Source organism: Aedes albopictus, chromosome 2 (assembly GCF_035046485.1).
Source record: "Aedes albopictus strain Foshan chromosome 2, AalbF5, whole genome shotgun sequence".
Taxonomy (NCBI): domain Eukaryota; kingdom Metazoa; phylum Arthropoda; class Insecta; order Diptera; family Culicidae; genus Aedes; species Aedes albopictus.
The window spans coordinates 291,728,564-291,747,675 of NC_085137.1; the positions used below are offsets into that span (position 1 = coordinate 291,728,564).

At 41.2% G+C, this 19,112-nt stretch overlaps 3 protein-coding genes across 5 annotated transcripts in view; 2 read left to right on the forward strand and 1 right to left on the reverse strand.

The window, feature by feature from the left end:
* LOC109414220 (titin) overlaps positions 1-14,789 on the reverse strand; it is a 74,387-nt gene extending 59,598 nt beyond the window's left edge. Inside the window, exons 1-2 of one of the 3 annotated variants that reach the window (XM_062852073.1) lie at positions 14,014-14,789; positions 4,270-4,401 (exon numbers count right to left, since the gene is read on the reverse strand). In XM_062852073.1, coding sequence (XP_062708057.1) covers positions 4,270-4,401; positions 14,014-14,044 — 163 coding nt within the window. In that variant the 5' untranslated portion in view covers positions 14,045-14,789. Of the gene's footprint in view, positions 1-4,269; positions 4,402-13,809; positions 13,898-14,013 lie in introns of those variants that run through there. The other 2 variants (XM_029859742.2, XM_062852074.1) reach the window with 2 other exon arrangements.
* LOC109414222 (antigen 5 like allergen Cul n 1) lies at positions 2,201-3,354 on the forward strand. Its single transcript, XM_019688027.3, has 5 exons — positions 2,201-2,380; positions 2,447-2,617; positions 2,690-2,771; positions 2,833-2,995; positions 3,056-3,354. The coding sequence occupies exons 1-5, from the start codon at positions 2,240-2,242 to the stop codon at positions 3,264-3,266; spliced, it is 768 nt and encodes a 255-aa protein (XP_019543572.3). The 5' UTR covers positions 2,201-2,239; the 3' UTR covers positions 3,267-3,354.
* Positions 10,221-11,350, forward strand: LOC109423715 (antigen 5 like allergen Cul n 1). The gene is made up of 5 exons (XM_019698700.3): positions 10,221-10,415; positions 10,474-10,623; positions 10,690-10,771; positions 10,837-10,996; positions 11,056-11,350. Exons 1-5 carry the CDS (start codon positions 10,257-10,259, stop codon positions 11,279-11,281), a joined length of 777 nt encoding a protein of 258 aa, XP_019554245.3. The 5' UTR covers positions 10,221-10,256; the 3' UTR covers positions 11,282-11,350.
* Positions 14,790-19,112: the final 4,323 nt, after the last annotated feature.

A 19,112-nucleotide genomic window follows, 5' to 3' on the forward strand; every position in this document is an offset into this window, starting at 1 on the left:
AGAAACTCCTGGACTAATCCCTGAATAAACTTCTGGACTAATCCCCAAAGATACTCCTGTAGGAATCCCTGAATAATGTTTTGGGGGAATCCTTGATGGATCTTATGAAGCCACCTCTGAGTCATTCTGAAAAAGTCTCTGAAAAAAAACTACTATAGAGATTTGAATGATCAATTAAATGTAATAAAAATGTGTGGGGCGGACCTGGTGTGGTGTTTAGAACACAAGACTATCACGCCGAGGACCTGGGATCGAATCCCACTCCCGACATACTCACAAAATCTGGGTTCTTCCTTCGGAAGGGAAGTAAAGCGTGGGTCCCGAGATGAACTAGCCTAGGGTTAAAAATCTCGTTAATACAGACATAACAAACAAAAAAAAGAACACTAGAGTTGCGAAGAACACTTGAATGGACACTAGCCTGGTACACGGTTTATATGGGGAAATATAAAAACCGGAAAAACTCCAACTCCTGTATACTTTTTAAGTTCCATTTTGGTCCCATATCAACTGTGCAAAATTTCAGATCGATCAAAGAAACTATATTTTAGCGCCCGCCATTCTTAGTTTTTCATATGATTTACTATGGGGAGAATTTACTTCTTCAAAGAAAAATCGCTAGAAGTCACCCATTGATCCCTAAAAATAAGTCGTTGAATGATTCTTGTAGATAAGTTCACGAGGAATCAGACCTCCGAAGACCGCAAAGCGATGCGACATTCGTGGAAAAAGTTATTAAGCCTTACCCGATCGATAAAATGATGAGATTTTATTATTTATTGTTATTCCTTACATGTTAAACAGCGTTGGCATGCCATTCGGTTTTGAGTCAATAACTTTTTCCACATGCCTTAGATCGCTTTGAGGTCTTCAGAGGGTTTGTTCCTCGTAAAATTTCCAACAGAAATCATTCATCGATATATTTTTAGGGGTTAAGGGGCAACCTGTGGCGATTTTTCTTTGAAAAAGTGATTTTCCTCATAGTAAATCGTATGAAAACTTAAAACGGCTGGCGCTAAAATATAGTTTCTCCGATCGAGCTGAAATTTTGCACAGTTGATATTGGGCCAAAATGGAACTTAAAAAGTGTACAGGAGCAAAATGTCTTTTTGTGTCCCACGCTAATGGACACCCTTTTTTCTTTCATCAGTACGAACCTGGACCAGCCAGCGAAAGTCTCGTTCATAAAAAGATATTCAATAATTCATTCTTTTTTTTCAGGAGTTAATAATAAGAGTGTCCTGTATAATTCGCCTAAACAAAGAAAAGAAAAAGTGGTCAGACCAATGTTCCAATGACTAAACTTCAAATTTCAAGAAGGTAACGTACTGTTTACAATTTAAATATCGCAAGGGTATAACTTCAGTGATTGATTTATTTTTGTTGATTTCATTTCGACAGTATTATTTCCGAAAATACGATCCGTTTTCATATTATTTCATGGTGACCCGCTAGAGAACGGTTTTGACTTGCGTCTAGATCGATTCGTCAATGATCAATCGAGAAATCAAGAAAATCCATAACGAGAAATCATTTATTACAGTCAAACTCTTATAAAAATAAAAATCGGCGCCGCGACAAACAGCGGCGTGTGGCCCGATACCTCGTTTGGCGTCGGCGTAACACAAAACAGTATAGGCGGCGGCGCACAGGTCTAGTTCCATAATCTAAAAAAAAAAAATAAATCTTAAAATTTCTGGAGAAATTGTAAATGATGTTACCGTGGGGTGCCCTAATTTCGAGCGGGTCTAAAATTCACTAACTAATGATATTTAGAGACCATAGAACTAATTGTGCAGTTGTTCAAATTTCACTTTAGCTATAATACCTAAAGTTAAATATGGACAATTCAACAATTATTTCTATGATTATGATATCTAAATCTTAAGCGAAATTTGGACCCACACGAAATTAGGGCACCCCACGGTAACCAATTATAGTTAAATATTTATAACTGACTCACTGACAGAAAACAAATAACAATCTAGAGATTGCACGTTTGTTCACAACATTTTATGATTAGTTGATTCTACAACGTTTCTACTAAATGAATGTATTTACAATAATTGCATTATAAATCAAGACATGAGCTACAGAGCGATTTGATCTTAGATTGCTCAGCTGAGTAGGCACAGCTGTACACTCGCACACTATATGTTGAGGATCTTATTTGCTGAATGGTAGTATAAAATAGACTCTTTCGAAGATTACAGTAGTACTGATTCCTCTGTTTTCAATAATGCATAACGTTTATTTATTAATCGCAATTATAGTGGTTAATTCAGCTCCTTCCTTCGGGAAAAGTAAAGACTATTGCAGTGCTGCATACAAAAAGATATGCGAATATAAGGGAGAACATGTTGGATGTCGACCAAAAGACGTAAGAATATTTTGAAGAGTTGCAGGTTTGTTAAATTAAAATGATATTTTTTCATATTTTTTTTAGTTTTCGCACTATCCCTCGTGCAGTAATCAGCATCCGAAGATAATATCCATGAAATCGAACTACAAAAAGTTTATTCTTAAGCGTCATAATGAGCTCAGAAATAAATTGGCCAGTGGAACCATGACTTCAACTCATGGGATGTTCCCCAGTGCTATGAACATGCCGGAATTGGTAAGATAACTTGAATGTCTGCATAGTTTGTATTGCGTTTCCAGCATAAAAGATTTTATTTCCTTATTCCAGAAATGGGACGATGAATTGGCAAAGCTTGCCGAACACAATGTCAAACAATGTACAATGAACCACGATCGCTGTCGAAGCACATGTAAATTGACCAATGTACACTAGCTCAATAGTTTTGTTTGATGTTATCTTTCTAATTAAAGTAAAATTTCCTGATGCTGGTCAAAATATCTACTACTCGTCATGGTCTCAAAAAAGACCAAAGGATAAGACAAACCTAATTGGGGAAGCAATCCAAGCATGGTGGGATGAACATAAGGATTTTTACATCAACGAAGTCGATAAATATGAAGGCCAAAGTAGAGGGTATGTGCGAATCCTCAAAGTTTTTATTTTTATTTTTTTATGTTTAATACCGCATCTTAGGGTACTACATTTCACCGCAATGGCAGTCGATTATCAAACCCATGTTGGATGTGCCATTTCGGAATATGACTACGCCGGCAGCGGAGACACGTTTCTGATGACATGCAACTATTCGTCGTGGACCTGGATGAGTAAACCAATATACCAAAAAGGTCGTGCGTGTTCCAAGTGTAAAAAATGCGACAAGACTTACAAATCTTTGTGTGATTAGATGCAGTTAATTGATCACAGGAACATGATGGGTCTTGTTAAAGATTTGGAAAATAAAAATGGCATTATCAAACCTGTTTACACAAAAACTGCCAATGTCGTTTATTCTTTGTTTTCTGCGGCTTTAAATTATTAAGTTATTCTTCTTGTCATTGTCGGATCGTCCCTGAAGAACCTACTTTTCAAATAAGAAGATGCATTTTTTTAATATTTTGCGGCAATTTCCTTATGAAGTCTTTGAAGGTAATGCAGGTCTGCAAACCGACTTTGATTAGTAATCAGTCAAGATTTGAGCTTTGTATAGGATTCCGTCTGCTAAATACAATTTTGAGAAACTTAATTCCGGAAAATCGGGTCCTGCACTGGATTTACGATCAAACGCAAAGCTAAATTGCGTAAGTGGCGCTTTTCTTAAACAGTGAATTACGAACCCTAGACGGAATTACTAATGATACAAATGGAAGAAAAGTGAAATTATTGCAAATTCTCATAACTTACATGCAATGTGTTCACCAGAAATATGTTATTTTTGCTTCCAAAGTTGAAAATTTGGCGTTACCTAACCTCACATTTGATCGACAATAGCATCTGAAATTTCGGATGTAATCGCTGACAAGCTATAAATTCGAACTAAAAATTATCTGTATTTTTTATGTCTGTTGAGATCAGGCAATTTCATTAGGAGGGAATACAAATTGTTTGTGTCATCGTTAGTGTGTTTTGAAAAAAAAATATCAGTCGATCATTCCTGGGCAAATTATTGTAGAGGAAATGCTTTCATGCACTGTTAGTGTAAGTAAACCATTTATTTCTCATGATTTCAAACAAGTTGTTGTTGATAAGAGAATCAGCAATTCAAAACCTCTAAAAATGGAGCATATTTACAGTTTTACAGGTTTAGCTGATTCATTCATTCTGTTCAAGTGGCTCCAAAAATACTACAGCATGCGACTTTTCATGATCTTAGATGATTTTCAAGCAGGCTGATATATTTTTCAACTTACTGTTCAACATAGCGGTTGAAAAATCGGTTATAAAAGCTGGTGTGTAAACGAACGATCCTCCCCTCAGCACACTGTTACACATCTTCCGATTTCCAGCCCACATCGGTATCATCGGGGACGAGGCGCGCCTGCCTATTCAGGAAGGAGACAGCGAGAATTGAATTGAATTTCATCATCACTGCGTGAAGTAGACGAATGGATTGTGCTGTCCATTCGAAATGTTATTGGACTTAAAACGAAGGAGTAAGTTTTGGCTGTCATGCTTGCTTATCTCACAATAGGAAATATACTAAACATTGGAAATTTAAGATTACCAATTCAATCTCTCGCTATCGTGCAACATTTACATTGAAGCATGAAATGAGTTCTTACATGATGATTGGCAAACGACCTGGATCAATAAATGATAAAGAAAACAAGCTGTGCTATCTTGGATAAGAATAAATGGGTGCTAATATTTAATGTGTGCGATTGTTTTTCTTTGTTTTATTGTATCAGTCGTTACTGCACAATAATAATGATTCTCGTTGTGTATGATCTAACGCTTGATGAGCACACAATGCACAACATTACACACTTATTTTAATATAATATATGGGCCTATGAGAATATTTAATTTGTTTTATGTTGAAAATTCGAATGAATGGGCTAAAAAATGGCAGCTCATTTTTAATAGCTGATCGTGAGTAAGAAAAACAAAATTAAATGATGATTTTTTTTGTAGTCAACGGGCACAGCCCGTACCACGAACACAGAGCAGAAACGGCAGCAACAGCAACCACCAACCCAAGTAACACACTTGTCACAGAAGAGTCACGGCGGCGCAGGTTTTTGTTACGCAGAAGTCACTGTGACTTACTTCTAACAAATAAACACTTACTTGCTAGAAGTAAGTCACAGTGACTTTTGCGCAACAAAAACCTGCGCCGCCGTGACTCTTATGTGACAAGTGTGTTACTTGGGAATGCTGCACCCGCCAATCTTGCTGTGGCTGATCGACATCAGTCACTCACGTTAGCAGGCGGCCGACGACAGCGGATCATGTGGACGAGGGAGATGAATATGTACGTGATTCGCTGCTATATTGTCTGCACGAGAATGGAGATGAACATGTCCGGCAGATCAGGGATGCTGGATATGTTCAACGAGAGATTCCCTCGCTTTGTGAACCAGCTTTTTTTTTTTCTTCTAAACCATAGGGGGATAATCTGCAAACAGACACCCTAACAGGAAGTTTAGGATAGTGTGGGGCTGAGGCCGTCTTCTACTACAATAGTAGAAGCCAGGACTACTCTCTCCTCGACCCACTAAACACATTCCTATGGTCGCCAAACCCTACGTCTCTCCGGAACCACCAAGAAGGTATTGCTTCAGAGAGGGGCTAGTGCACATTGCACCCTCAAGGTTAGCTGCGTAGCCTGCAGCAACGAACATCGATGACTCGCTTTGGAGAGACCATCACGGTAACATGCTGGCGCTTAGCCAGTTTCCCGAGTGGTCCTCACCACTCCCTTTGTCCTCGGAAGGCGGGCAGGGTCAACCCCGCCCGCGCCCTACTGCTGAGCGGACATCAAGAACTGATGCCCACATGCAACCCGATCTGACCTGCCCGCAAAGGAAGGGTATCACTACCCTTCAGGCCCTATCAGATGCATCCGTAGGTTGCAGACAGCAGGGTCTCACCTACCCCGACCCTTGCCGGGGACCCCTTACCAACCGCGGGCTCGGATCCAACCCAGTAGACCGACGCCACGACAGCACCGCTACCGGGACTTCCTCTCCGCGGCCACTTACTCGCTGTAAGGGTTGATCTCGACCGCAGGGCACCGGTATGACCTACGAAGCCGACTTCGAACCCCTGGACCACCTCTGGACCCCTGTACTGCATCTGGACTAGCCATTCTCCGAGTCCACGCGCCACCTCCTCTGTAGCTCCCAGACGATATGGGTAATAGCCGTTGAAACGGCGTTCCAGCCAAACTCATCCCTACACATCCTCTGGACCAAATTGTCCGGAGTTGTGTCTCCCCCGCATGTGGCAAGCATGCGGTCACGCATTGTACGAAAACGCGGGCACACGAACAAAACGTGTTCCGCCGTTTCCTCTAAACCATTGCACACTGGGCATTCGGGAGAATCCGCATGCCCGAAACGGTGTAGATACTGTCGGAAGCAACCATGACCTGTAAGGACCTGTGTCAGGTGGAATGTAACTTCCCCATGGCGCCTATTAATCCAAATATCTACCCTCGGTATCAACCTATGGGTCCACCTTCCTTTGGTGGAACTGTCCCACGCGCGCTGCCATTTGACCATAGAGGCCATCCTGGCAGTCCTGCGTATGCCTCTTGTGCCGCGCATTTCGAAGCACTCCATGTCCTCACTGATAAGAATGCTGATAGGCACCATACCAGTAATGACGCAGAGAGCGTCGTGTGACACGGTACGGTACGCGCTCGCAACCCGCAGGCACATAAGCCTGTAAGTACTTTCCAGTTTCCGTCGGTAGCATTCAGTACTTAGCGCGGTGCCCCACGCCGGGCCGCCATACCTAAGTATGGACGTAGCAACACTAGCCAGAAGCTTGCGCTTACCGGCGTACACCGCTGAGCTATTGGACATCATCCGGGACAGTGCCGCAATAGCTGTGGAGGCTCTTTTACAGGCATAATCGACTTGGCCACCGAAGGTAAGCTTATCGTCGATCATCACGCTTAAGTGTTTGACAGAGTGCTTTGACATGATAGTGCACTCTCCTACACTGATCTCCGTCTGCTGTGCCGACTGCATGTTGTTAACAATCGTCACCTCTGTCTTGTGGTGAGCCAGCTCCAGTTTCCTGGACCGCATCCACGCCTCCACAACCTTGATCGAGTGGTTGGTAGTCAACTTTACGTCCTCGATTGTTTCACCGTAAACTTCGAGCGTAATATCGTCGGCAAATCCGACAATCACCACTCCCACTGGGTACTCTAACCTCAACACCTCGTCGTACATGACATTTCATAACACCGGACCCAGGATGGAACCTTGCGGGACTCCTGAAGTTATGTGAAAGCACTTCCGACCCACCTTCGTGTCGTAAACTAGTACGCGATTCTGAAAGTAGCTTCCGAGAATCTTGTACAAGTACTCCGGTATCCCCAGACGCAAGAACGCATCGGCAATAGCAGCCCAACTGGAGCTATTGAATGCATTCCTTACATCCAGAGTCACTACCCCGCAGAAGCGAATTCCCCTCCTCTTAGGCTCGAGTGCTTTCTCGGCGGTTTTTGTAACCGACAAGATAGCGTCTACGGTGGACCTCCCTTTCCGGAAGCCATATTGGTTGCTCGAAAGACCGTTTACGCCCTCAGTGAACTTGCTAATCAGCTTGACTTGAACAAGCTGTACAGTACACACGACAGCGAGCAATTATGTCTAGCTGCAGAAGTGGAGTTGATGCTGGAAGCGCAGAGGGAATTGGGAGAGGAGAGGAGAGGATAAGATCGAGCGATACGCCCAGAAGAAGTTTTGATGGGCTGGATGCATCAAACGCAAGCGAGAGTCGTGATTCGACTGCACCCACTGCTCCAGGACCCACAGCAACTACGAGACGAACTAGCGGCCACAGCAGTCACGCAGTTCCGTGGGACAGACCCCATGTCCCGGCACCGAATACCAAAACTGTGGAATTCCTATCGGTCAACAAGTGCAATAAGCATCCTAAACCAGGATATTTTGCCACAGTACTTGGAGGCCGTACAGAGCCTCGAGGATCTGCAGTTTACGGTGTATTCAGCTGCGGTGGCTGTTGTCAAGACGCTGGGATTACGAACGAGCCTGCAAGGAGACGGTGAAGGTCACACACGCCCCAGCACACAGCACCCGCGTGGATGAGACGTTTGGAGAACCGGATCGCTACATTGCAGACCAAGATTAGTCGATTAACACAGTAGGGGAATCGATCAACGAGGCTAGTTCGTTATGTTGCTGAAATTGTGAAGCCTGCAGAACTCCGAGATCTCACAGAAGTCAACATTACGGAGATCATCGACACCCATGTACATCGGTTGAGTGCTCTTGCGAAACGATTGCGGCGTTATGGAGAATGTTCGAAACGGAAAGAACAAAACCGGATATTCAATATTAACGAAAGTGAGTTCTACAACTGCATCCTAAACGACAAGCCTGATTATGGAAAAAGCCTTCCGGAGACTGGCGACGTCACACAGTTCTGAGCCAATCTATGGGAGGTCCCTGTCCAGCACAGCGACGATGGGATGTGGTTAGCAGAAGAAGAGCGTCAGTGTAATGGAGTTGGAGACATGACCGCGGTCGCAGTAATCGCCCAGGATATACGTGAGGCTACCCGGTATACCAGAAATTGGGCTGCACCAGGACCCGATTTCGTGCACAATTTTTGGTATAAAAACTCACGACGATTCACGGGCGGAAGAACCCACGCAGCTACCAGAATTCATTACCAGGGGTATCACTCATCTTCTGCCGAAGGACCAAAACATAGCTGATCCAGCGAAGTACAGACAATGTCCTCATTCGTGCCAACCGGCCCGACATTGTGGTTTACAACAAAAGGATGAAGCAGGTAACCCTCATCGACATCGCTGTACCGTTAGACCATAATGTCCAATTAACGTTCTCCGGCAAGATAACCAAGTACCACGACCTAGCGGAGGAGTTGAAGCAGATGTGGCACCTGGAGAACGTCCGTATAGTTCCGTTTGTCCTCTCGGCAACCGGAGTCGTCCTCAAATTTCTCCTAAGGTCCCTAGATGAGCTGCAATTGAAAAAGAACCTGTACAGCATCCTGAAGGCGGCGATTCTTAGTATAGTTAGGCGGTTCCTGAATCATCACAACTGACATCCGAAGCAGACTGATTGGGATATAAGAAAACCGGCTAATGAGATCCACAGGGGATCAGGCTCCAATTGCCCGGGGTAGGTGAAAGTTTCCAGCAATTTTTACTGGGAAGTTCCAAAACTCTATAATAATAATAATAATAAAAATAAAGATAATAATAATAGTCATACGGGAACTGCAAAAAGTAAAACCTAACCAAAACTAGTAAAAGGAATGCCTGATGGAAATCCCAGAGGAATTTACACTAATGTGATACCAAGAGAATGGTTTGGCAAGCTTGCAGTTAAAATGTTATGCAAAAAATAGGTGTTTTTTGCGATTTCTTATTAAAATTTAATCTTGATTGAGTTTTTGGAGGCACGTTGGTTTTGTCTGATTTTGAGAGAAGCCTTTCTATAGGGCTTGGTGAAACTCTTCTAAACGAATTCATAAACGTGATAGGAATCTCTCGGCTCTGGCTGTCCGAGTTGGTAGGTTAAATAAAGATAACATAAACGTCAGATATATGAGCAAAACAGCCTTTTACTACCAACTTAGACTGCCAGAACCAAGAAATTCTCATCACGTGTAGAATCCACAGTCGTAAAACCAAACAAACTCATAAAAAGCTAATTTTTGAAACTTTTGAGACTATTAGAAATTCTTATAAAAATCCTATTAATATGTACATCAACATTTCAGGGCCCATATAGCAGAAAACGCGCGGGTATACAGCAAACTGAGAGTAACGGGTTCAATTCCCGGTCGGCCCAGAATATTTTGGTGCGCTGGTTTTGTTTAGGAAGAGAATTGTGCCCTCGAAATCGTGAGTAGATACCAAAGTCGGCCATTATGGCGGCCATTTTGGGATTCTAACAAGCCTGTCCTTAATACCACGCTGTTTCACCTTATGTTTGCAGTCGATCTGAGTTGGTCTTCAAACGTATCACATTGTGATGGTTATGTAGATGTAAAAGTCTTATTTGATTTGATAATTAATGAGTTGATTTGTAACTGTCATAGAAGTTAAATATTTTCTAAGCAAAAATATACAGCTGTCGATATAGCAAATGACATCAATTATTTTACAAGAATACTACTTAAACAGTCCAACGTGCTATACACCAGAACAGTGTTGGAAGAAATGGAGTTCACTGCAAATTGTGTTCGGATGCATCTTGCAGTGTTGATCATAATTATCGCACATTTGGACCAAACAGAAGCATTTGGCACATCGAATTATTGTGCCAAGGGTGTTTGTCGCGATGACGCAAAGAAACACATCGGATGCAACTCCAACAGAGTAAGTATTTGAAATTCCTTTGATGATCAACATGAATAAAAGATTTATTATTGAGCAGAATTTTTCGCCTACCTGTATTAAACCAGCATTAGTTCCCATGTCAACAAAAAGGAAAAACCTAATACTGATGATGCACAATCGGCTACGGAATTTTGTAGCGAGTGGAAGTCTGAGTAAATTTGAACCCGCTTCAAACATGTCATTGATGGTAAATTATACTCTTCTGAAGTGTATTTGATATAACTATTTTTTTTATAAAATTTATAATCACAAGGTTTGGGATGACGAATTAGCATATTTGGCTGAACTGAACGTAAAGCAGTGTAAAATGAAACACGATGAATGTCGTAGTACAGGTGATTCCTATGATACACTACATAGAATAAAATAACAACATGTATTGTTCAATCTTTTTTAATAGTCAAATTCAAGGATGCAGGTCAAAACTTGGCCTATTCTTGGAAAAGTGGATCATTGAATAAACATAACCAGAATATCCGGCAAAGCATTCTCGGATGGTTTATGGAACACAAAGACGCAAAAATGGATCATATACGAAAGTACGGACGGGCAACAAAAACGTAAGTGTAATATGAAATATGATAAATGATGATTGCATATCTAATACCAACATTTGTAGAATTGGTCATTTTACTGCGATGGTTCGGGACGTTTCCAGCCATATTGGATGTGCTATTTCAACTTACGATCAAACTAGGAAAGGTTTCAAGGGAAAATCGTTCCTCCTGGCTTGTAACTATGCCAATACGAATTTCATCAACAAGCCCATTTACACGGACGGAAAGCCATGCAGCCAATGTCCACGATGTCATAATATCTATAAAGCTTTATGTGATTACAATTAACCCTTCATATATGATCCCAAAAGAAAAATATCTGTATAAAAACGTACACTGTCTTCGTTAAAGTTATTGTTGATTCATTTGAAATATAAGTGAACAAATTTCATAACTATCACAGCCTTAGTTACGGAGAACGAGATATAAGAAGTGAGCAACTTCGCCCTAATGGACAAAAGAGCTGTAAGTTAAGTTAGGTAGTTAAGAATAAAAAAAAGTGTTTTACAAGAACAGTTCTAGCTTCGCGAAAGATTAGCAAATCGAGCCGAAATTTCTACCAATGAAAAGTTACAGTTTGTTGAACTTTCTTTGAGAGAAAAAAAGTTGTCTATCCCAAACATTTTTTGGCACAAATGTCCCAAATGGAGGATAACGTGCCTCTGGAGCCGGCCTTCTGATACCTGATCCCAAACATTTTTTCCGCACCCTGTATGTTCAGATGGAAAAATTATTAGTGAAATTATGGAGTCCTTTGCCATCATGTACTTTTGCTTCGACACATTAATGACTAATACGGTTCACTATCATCAGCGAAACCAAGCAGCTGAACGGACTTCGTACCACTCGTGTTAATCCTAGCTCTCCTTATTACACCCTCTAACGCTTTTGAACAGCAAGTACGAAAAATCATCACCTTGCTGTAACCCTCTGCGAGATTCGAAGGGACTCGAGAGTGTCCCTGATACTCGAACTACGCACATCACTCGATCCATCGTCGCCTTGATCAATCGTATCAGTTTATCCGGGAATTCTTATTCGTACATAATCTGCCATAGCTGTTCTCGATCGATTGTATCATACGCCGATTTAAAATCGATGAACAAGTGATGTCTGAGCACGTTGTATTCGCGGCATTTCTGCAACACCTAGCGGATGGCGAGCATCTGGTCCGTTGTAGCGCGTTCACCCATAAATCCAGCCTGATATTGACCCACAAACTCTCTTGCAATCGGTGATAGACGGCGGCATAAAATTTGAGCGAGCATCTTGTAGGCAGCGCTCAGGAGTGTGATCGTGCGGTAGTTCCCGCAATCCAACTTGTCGCCCTTTTTATAGATGGCACACACAATACCTTCCATCCATTCCTCCGGTAATACTTCCTCCTCCCAAATCTTGGTAATGACCCAGTGTAGTGCTCTCACCAGTGCTTCGCCACCGTATTTTAGAAGCTCGCTTGGTAGTTGATCTGCTCCAGCGGCTTTGTTGTTTTTCAAACGGCTTACGTCCTCCTCAATCTCTTGGAGGTCAGGGGCCGGAAGTCTTTCGTCCTATGCACATACTACTAGATCTGTTACCACGCCACCTTCGGTACTTGCAACGTCGCCATTGAGGTGCTCATCGTAATGCTGCCGCCACCTCTCGACCACCTCACGCTCGCTCGTGAGAATATTCCCGTGATTAGTTCAAGGAGCAATTTATAAAGTTATGGATTTTTGTAATGCTAAATTTTACGGAAAAAAGGAGGCATTTGACAATGTTTCATGGATCTAAATGACTGCTTCATGGTTTTCTGGTATGCTTCTATGGAATATTGTAAAGTTATCAATAAATCATTTGGCAATTTTTCATGGATAGTTTTATTAGTTTAACGGCGAAAACATTGGGCTGCCCAAGCCAAATGTGTATCTTTTTCTTGATTAAAATAGATAAATTACACGGCATTTCAATTGCTGTAGGGAAATTGAAATGCAGCGAGGTTGTGGCAGCCAGCGGCTTCACATTTCGTCTAAATGAAGTTTAGAAATCAAGTTATGAATGTGCAACCTCCTTGCTCTAAGAGAAAATTCATAGAGAAGCTTGGTTGTTTATTTTTGCTCTCCAGTGCGCGTTCTAGACATTTATAAACACTTTTGTTGTAATGACATGCTTTTGCGTGACTAACCTGTGAGTCTTCCATAATAACAGTTATATTTGATTAAAAAATGTGACTCATATAAAAAACATTTCCAGTTGCTTAAACTTATATCATACTTATAAGTAGTTTTATTAAAGGTGACTTGATGTAGCAGGAAATCATTCCACATGTCGAGCATAGTATATACATAGTATTTACATAGCCTCCATTCATGGCCCAACAAGCCTGAGTATTTTCCAAAATATTTACGTCTCCGACGCGCACTTTATCGCAGAACAATCTACATGCGCGAAGAAAAACACCTACACGAGTAAAAAAAGCTGCTGATTCGTATTTATATCGCCATATATTTCACTCCTGTCAAATATTGCTAACACTGACTGCACACAAGAATGAGTGCACGCGGGTGATGAAATGAGCCTGGATTTTTATGTGGAGCCACCTAGTCATTATTTGTGACACTGACCGACCGGTGTGCGAATGGTGGGAATATTGAAGTGCGGTTCTGCTCGATGTAATGCGCTGCCGGTCGAGTTTAAAGTGAATGTATAATTTTAGAACAGAAACACGGCGACTACGAGAGCATGTCAAAGGCAGCCAAGTGGGAAAATGTATGAAGATGGCTGGCGAAAAATGAACAAATCGAACGGAGTTACGTGCGGTACTCTCATATATTTACCCACAACAGGTGCCACGTAGAGTAGCGTTTGAACGAGAGATGCTTTCTTGCTGGTATCATAAGGGGGGCTCATTGCAACGGAAATCCTAGCTGCAGGATAGGTTCGGTTCAAAGGGTTATTAGCTTGGAGGTGCTTAGGAAGAAACTAACTAGGTGATTTTAAGCTGAATTTTAGTCAAGAGCCAGACAATCTTACGGACTTACCTCTATTGATATCACCTTGATCTTTATCCATTATGATTGTTATGTCCAGCAGAAGATCATTACTTGTTGAAGAGCTTCTGTGTAAATTGAAGATAAACTTCACTTGCGGCTGTTTTTTTTGCTGCTATTGCAACTTATATACTATCACACTTATTTATAGCGAATTTTCGTTGACGCATTCCTCTCGTCGTCGGCCGCACTGAGTAAAATTCTCCTTTGCAGAATTTTTCTCGTGAACGAGCACAGATTTCGATTTTTTTTTTCGTAAATTTCCTTAACTCACTAGCACAAACTTACTTAATGTCCTGTTCAAATAATCGTGCCAATATGCAGCAGAATGCCTTAAAATCCACTATTCGAAGCACAGTAACCGATGCACTTAAGTGAAGCGTAACTAACGACACCTGCCGCAAACCGAATCCAGTTGACCAACGTAGACGTAATAATGTCGTTGATGCCACCGCGAACGCCTAGAGCGTACGTATGAAGATCGTGCGTGCGTGAAAATGTGATAACCGATTCCCGCGACAAGCGCAATAATGGAAGATCGATCTGCCGGACGGACACGTGCGAGTGGGTCGGAAGGACGTCGAGACGCGAGGGAAATAAAAACAAGGATACTCGGAAACGCCAAGAACAAAAAAGTCTGAACACAAAAACAGTCGTTTTGTGTGCAAATCTCAACGCTCAAAGAAGCAGAGTAAAGCGTATCACGTTGGCACAGGCACGAGCATTTGGTTCGGCTCGCGTTGCTTTATTTTTCGTAACAAATTCGGATTCGCCTTTGCTGGTGTCTGTAGGCCGGAACACTAGACCGCCTTACGCTATTCTGGGTTTCAAATATAGTTGACGACAGTCAGTGTGCCAGTGCTGGTCGGTTCCGGTGGTTCCCAACTGTTTCCGAAGTTGCGTTCCACTTTAGTCGCCTGTTTTTTTTTTTTCAATATACTAGAGATCGAGTATACTTCTGTATCTCCAAAAATGATTCTCCATGGTTGTAACGAGAAGAAATTTTTGTTAATGGGAAGGGAGGAACAAATGTACCGTAAAACGGGGTAACTTTGATAGTTTTTCAGCGAATTTTCCTAATATCTTTCCATGTGACTGTATTTCCCCTAGTTTTATATTTTTAAAACAAGTACTGGGCTATCAGTTATCAATTGCAATTGAGAGATTTGATAATATTAAATGTTTTGAGTGACTTCTAGTTTTTTTGAGCGAGAATCAGATTTTCATTTTGAGGTAACTTTGATAGTTCCCTGTAAAACACATCAAATCTTAAAAATAATCACAGATTGAAATCTTAGGAGTATGAACATGATAAGAGAAGGAATGTATCAAATAGAATTTTTATATCAAAACATTGATTTTTTGCTAAATTCTACATATAAAAATGAGTTTGTGGAGTACTGAGTGAAAAACACAGTGAATTAAGCTATCAAAAATTATTATCTTTGTAAAAATATACAGGGGATGGCCAAAATGTTTAGGATAGGCAACTTTTTTTCTCCCACAAAAGAATTCAACATGCTGGCTAGATTTTTGCGATTTGTTTTTCTTCTCTGCGGGGCATCGACGACGGGACGCCAAGCAGTCAGTAGTGTGCGGTAGTTCGGCAGCAGCAAAGTTTCGCGCGCTCGCTTTGCTAGATTTTTGCGATTTGTTTTTCTTCTCTGCGGGGCACCGACGAAGGGACGCCAAGCAGTCAGTAGTGTGCGGTAGTTCGGCAGCAGCAAAGCTTCGCGCGCTCGCTTTGCTAGATTTTTGCGATTTTTTTTTTCTCCTCTTTCTGCGGGGCTCCGACCACGGGACGAGTGTGCACGCGCCGTGGTTGAGTCGGTTCCGAATTTTTCGCTTCCCTTCGGCGCTAGTTTCCAATACACTTTTAGTTGATAATAAATATTTTCTTTCATTTTTTGCATTTACACAAAAGAGTAAAAAATGTTAGTTCGGGTTCGCCGGTCGAGAAAAAATCCGGGCGCCGACAAGTCAGTCGCGTTCAGTGTATTTCTGTGTGGAATAGACTAAAGGTTTCTGCTCCCTAGTGGAGTGGGTTACGTACAAAAGGCTGAATCACATAAGGCTGAATGATCAAAAGGCTGAAACACATAAGGCTGAATGATCAAAAGGCTGAAAGCATCAAAAGGCTGAAATATATCAAAAGGCTGAAAGATATCAACATGTTGAAAAGTTTTGAAAGTTGTAGAGAATCGAATGAAATGACATTTTGGACATTTATGGTTAATCTATTGGTCTTTGATAAACATTTGACTCGACTTGAACATGATCATAGAAACAAAAGAATCTTTGCTCGAAAGTACATTTGGTCAAACGGTCATTTGGTCAAAACCCATTTTACGGAAGAGGAAATATATGGCATTCAATCGATTTGACTATTCATCGAATGGACATCTGGTTACGTGAGCTAACTCTAACTGATGAAAAGAACATAATGTTATGGATTTCGGTATCATAATGTCTATGTTATTTTACTTTCTTCAGTATCATATCGGCCAATACCCCGCTAATACTAAACTATTTTAGCTCAAATTGACAAAGGATTTCGCCAACAGTTTATTTTCACTCGTTTGAAGTATTATGTGTGTCAACTCGGAAACTAGGTTGAATGAGTCTTAGATGTTAACAATTGTTCGGGTAATTCGGGTAATAAGCGGTAGTTGAGGCAAAAACTATTGTTCCTAACTGTTGCTCAAAAATGTTTGAACTTTGTTCAGTTCTAAATTTATAACGCGTGCGAGCTCTAAATTGAACACTAGCGAAATCCGCGAAACTTAAATGGCCATATCTCCCTACCTGTTTCCACAGATTTTAAACATTTTGAGCTCATCAGATTCAGAAATTCTTCTGCTATTGGAACCATATCTGAGCGTACCAGTCCGGTCAACATGGGTTTTGGAAAATCCGGATTTCCAATCATATGATTTAATACAATACAGTAACGGAGTTATTGGCATGAATTATCGAAAATCATAAAATTGCCTAAACCAATAGAGTCTGATCGTCGGTCCATCAGTTGGCCATTCCTGATTAAGTTTCTCAAGAAACTCCGGGTGACTAAACAGGTTTATTAGCATCACATGTCGACAGAAACTATTTCCCCCAATGTTGTGCGCATAAGAATTCAGAATCGAATTGCAGCACTGCTGTGTGAACGCGTTCAATTTGCATTGAAGTTCATACTCGGCACACTGCGATCAAATATATTTGAACATGCAAATTGAGCGCGTCATGAACTGGAAAGGACTGAACCCGTAGCATGCTGACTAACATGTTACCCTGGTATCTGTGATACTCAAATGGTCATATTTGCGCCATTTCACCCTTCAATTTTGGCAATCTTTTGGGCTAATTCAATCTCCTTTTATTGAAGAGTGAACCAGTGTGTTTCGAAAAATCTAAATTCCTGGAGCTGTATTTCAATATCCGAGACCACAATGTCGTACCAAAGGATCTATGATGCATTTCCCTGTGACATAACATAATAACGTCCAAACATGTAGATGCGGCATAAGGTTCTAGTCCTAGGAAAGAAGACACATAGGATTTAATGATGAAGATAAGCGCATGTGAACTCAGAGTCGAATGGGAACCGAGCGGGCGCTCTTAAGCAGCAAAAGCTCTGACAGGCAAGTTCAATGCTTTGTCGACCAAAAAATTTAAAGTGTACAGTTCATTTTTGGCTCACGTTCTGTTCGAATACAATACTGCTTGAAAGAATAGCCTATTTTATAAGAAGGAGAAACATCTGGTAAAAAGTAAGCGGCTTCAACACCTGAACTTAAATTATGGTTCTTCCAACATTTTAAAAGAAGGAAAACCTTTGATAAAAAAGATGCAGCTATAACATTCAAACACAGTAAGAACAGCCTATGTTCAAAAGAAGGAGAAATCTCCGATGAATCGTTTTTAAGGAATATGCGCACGCAGAAGCTCGCTGCATTTTACACATTGGTAAGAATGCCAACACTGAATATATGCAAATACCTCAAAAGAACAGCCTATTTTTAAAAGAAGGAAACATCACTCACGGGTGAGTTATTAGTATGCAGATATTATCATCAAATCTTTCCGCTTGGTCGTTTTACTGTACTATTTGCGGCCACAATACTTACTCTTCCATTAGAGATTTTTCCCGCTTTTTTAGAAAGGCTGTTCTTTCGAGGTAAATGCATAGATCATAATTTAACCATTCTACTAGGCTGCCTAGTAAACCTCCTTTGCATTAAAATCATTATAACCCATTCGCCTTAGTGGCATTTGAGGCCTGATATCCTTCGGCATAATGACACAGCACCAACGGGAACGACATTTCGGCAAATGCCACTCCGGGGAATAGCATTCCGGAAAATATAATACCTTGTGTAATACCATCTTTTAAATCATTAAACCCTCAGCTCAGATTCTATAGAGTTCATTATTATGCATATTTCAAGTTTTGGAATTTGCCATGTTTTCAGCCTTTTGTTATTTTAGCCTTTTGTAATTTCAGCCTTTTGTTACATATCCATAGTTTCAGCCTTTTGTATTCAGCCTTATGTGCATTCAGCCTTTTGAAATTCAGCCTTATGTTACCATCCCAGTGGAGTGGAGACGCGCGATAGAATTTTCTTTTTGGCTAGTTCTTGCGTCGAAAAGTGGTCGGTTGTTAAGGACAAGGTATTTGGAGTACATAGCTGAAAATTTCCAGAGCACAGTTTTTTAGAACCGTTGAACGGATTTGGATTAAAATGCATCACGCTAATTGTTCAGTGGTTGTCAACAGCGTGATGCATTTTAATCCAAATCCGTTCAACGGTTCTAAAAAACGGTGCTCTAGAAATTTTCAGCTATGTACTCCAAATACCTTGTCCTTAACGGCGGTTTGTGTATATTGATCCATTGTCAAATCATATCACCAACCATAGGTGACTCCCGGACTGACAATGTACCTTACCCTACTAACAAAAAATTCCTTCCTGAGACAAACGTGGAGATGCAGCGATTCGCGGTCTTTTTAACAACGTTTGTCTTACTAACATTCCCTTCCATCCTCGATGACCGTAAGGACGTGGCCGGCGCCGTTATTGACCTTATTAAAG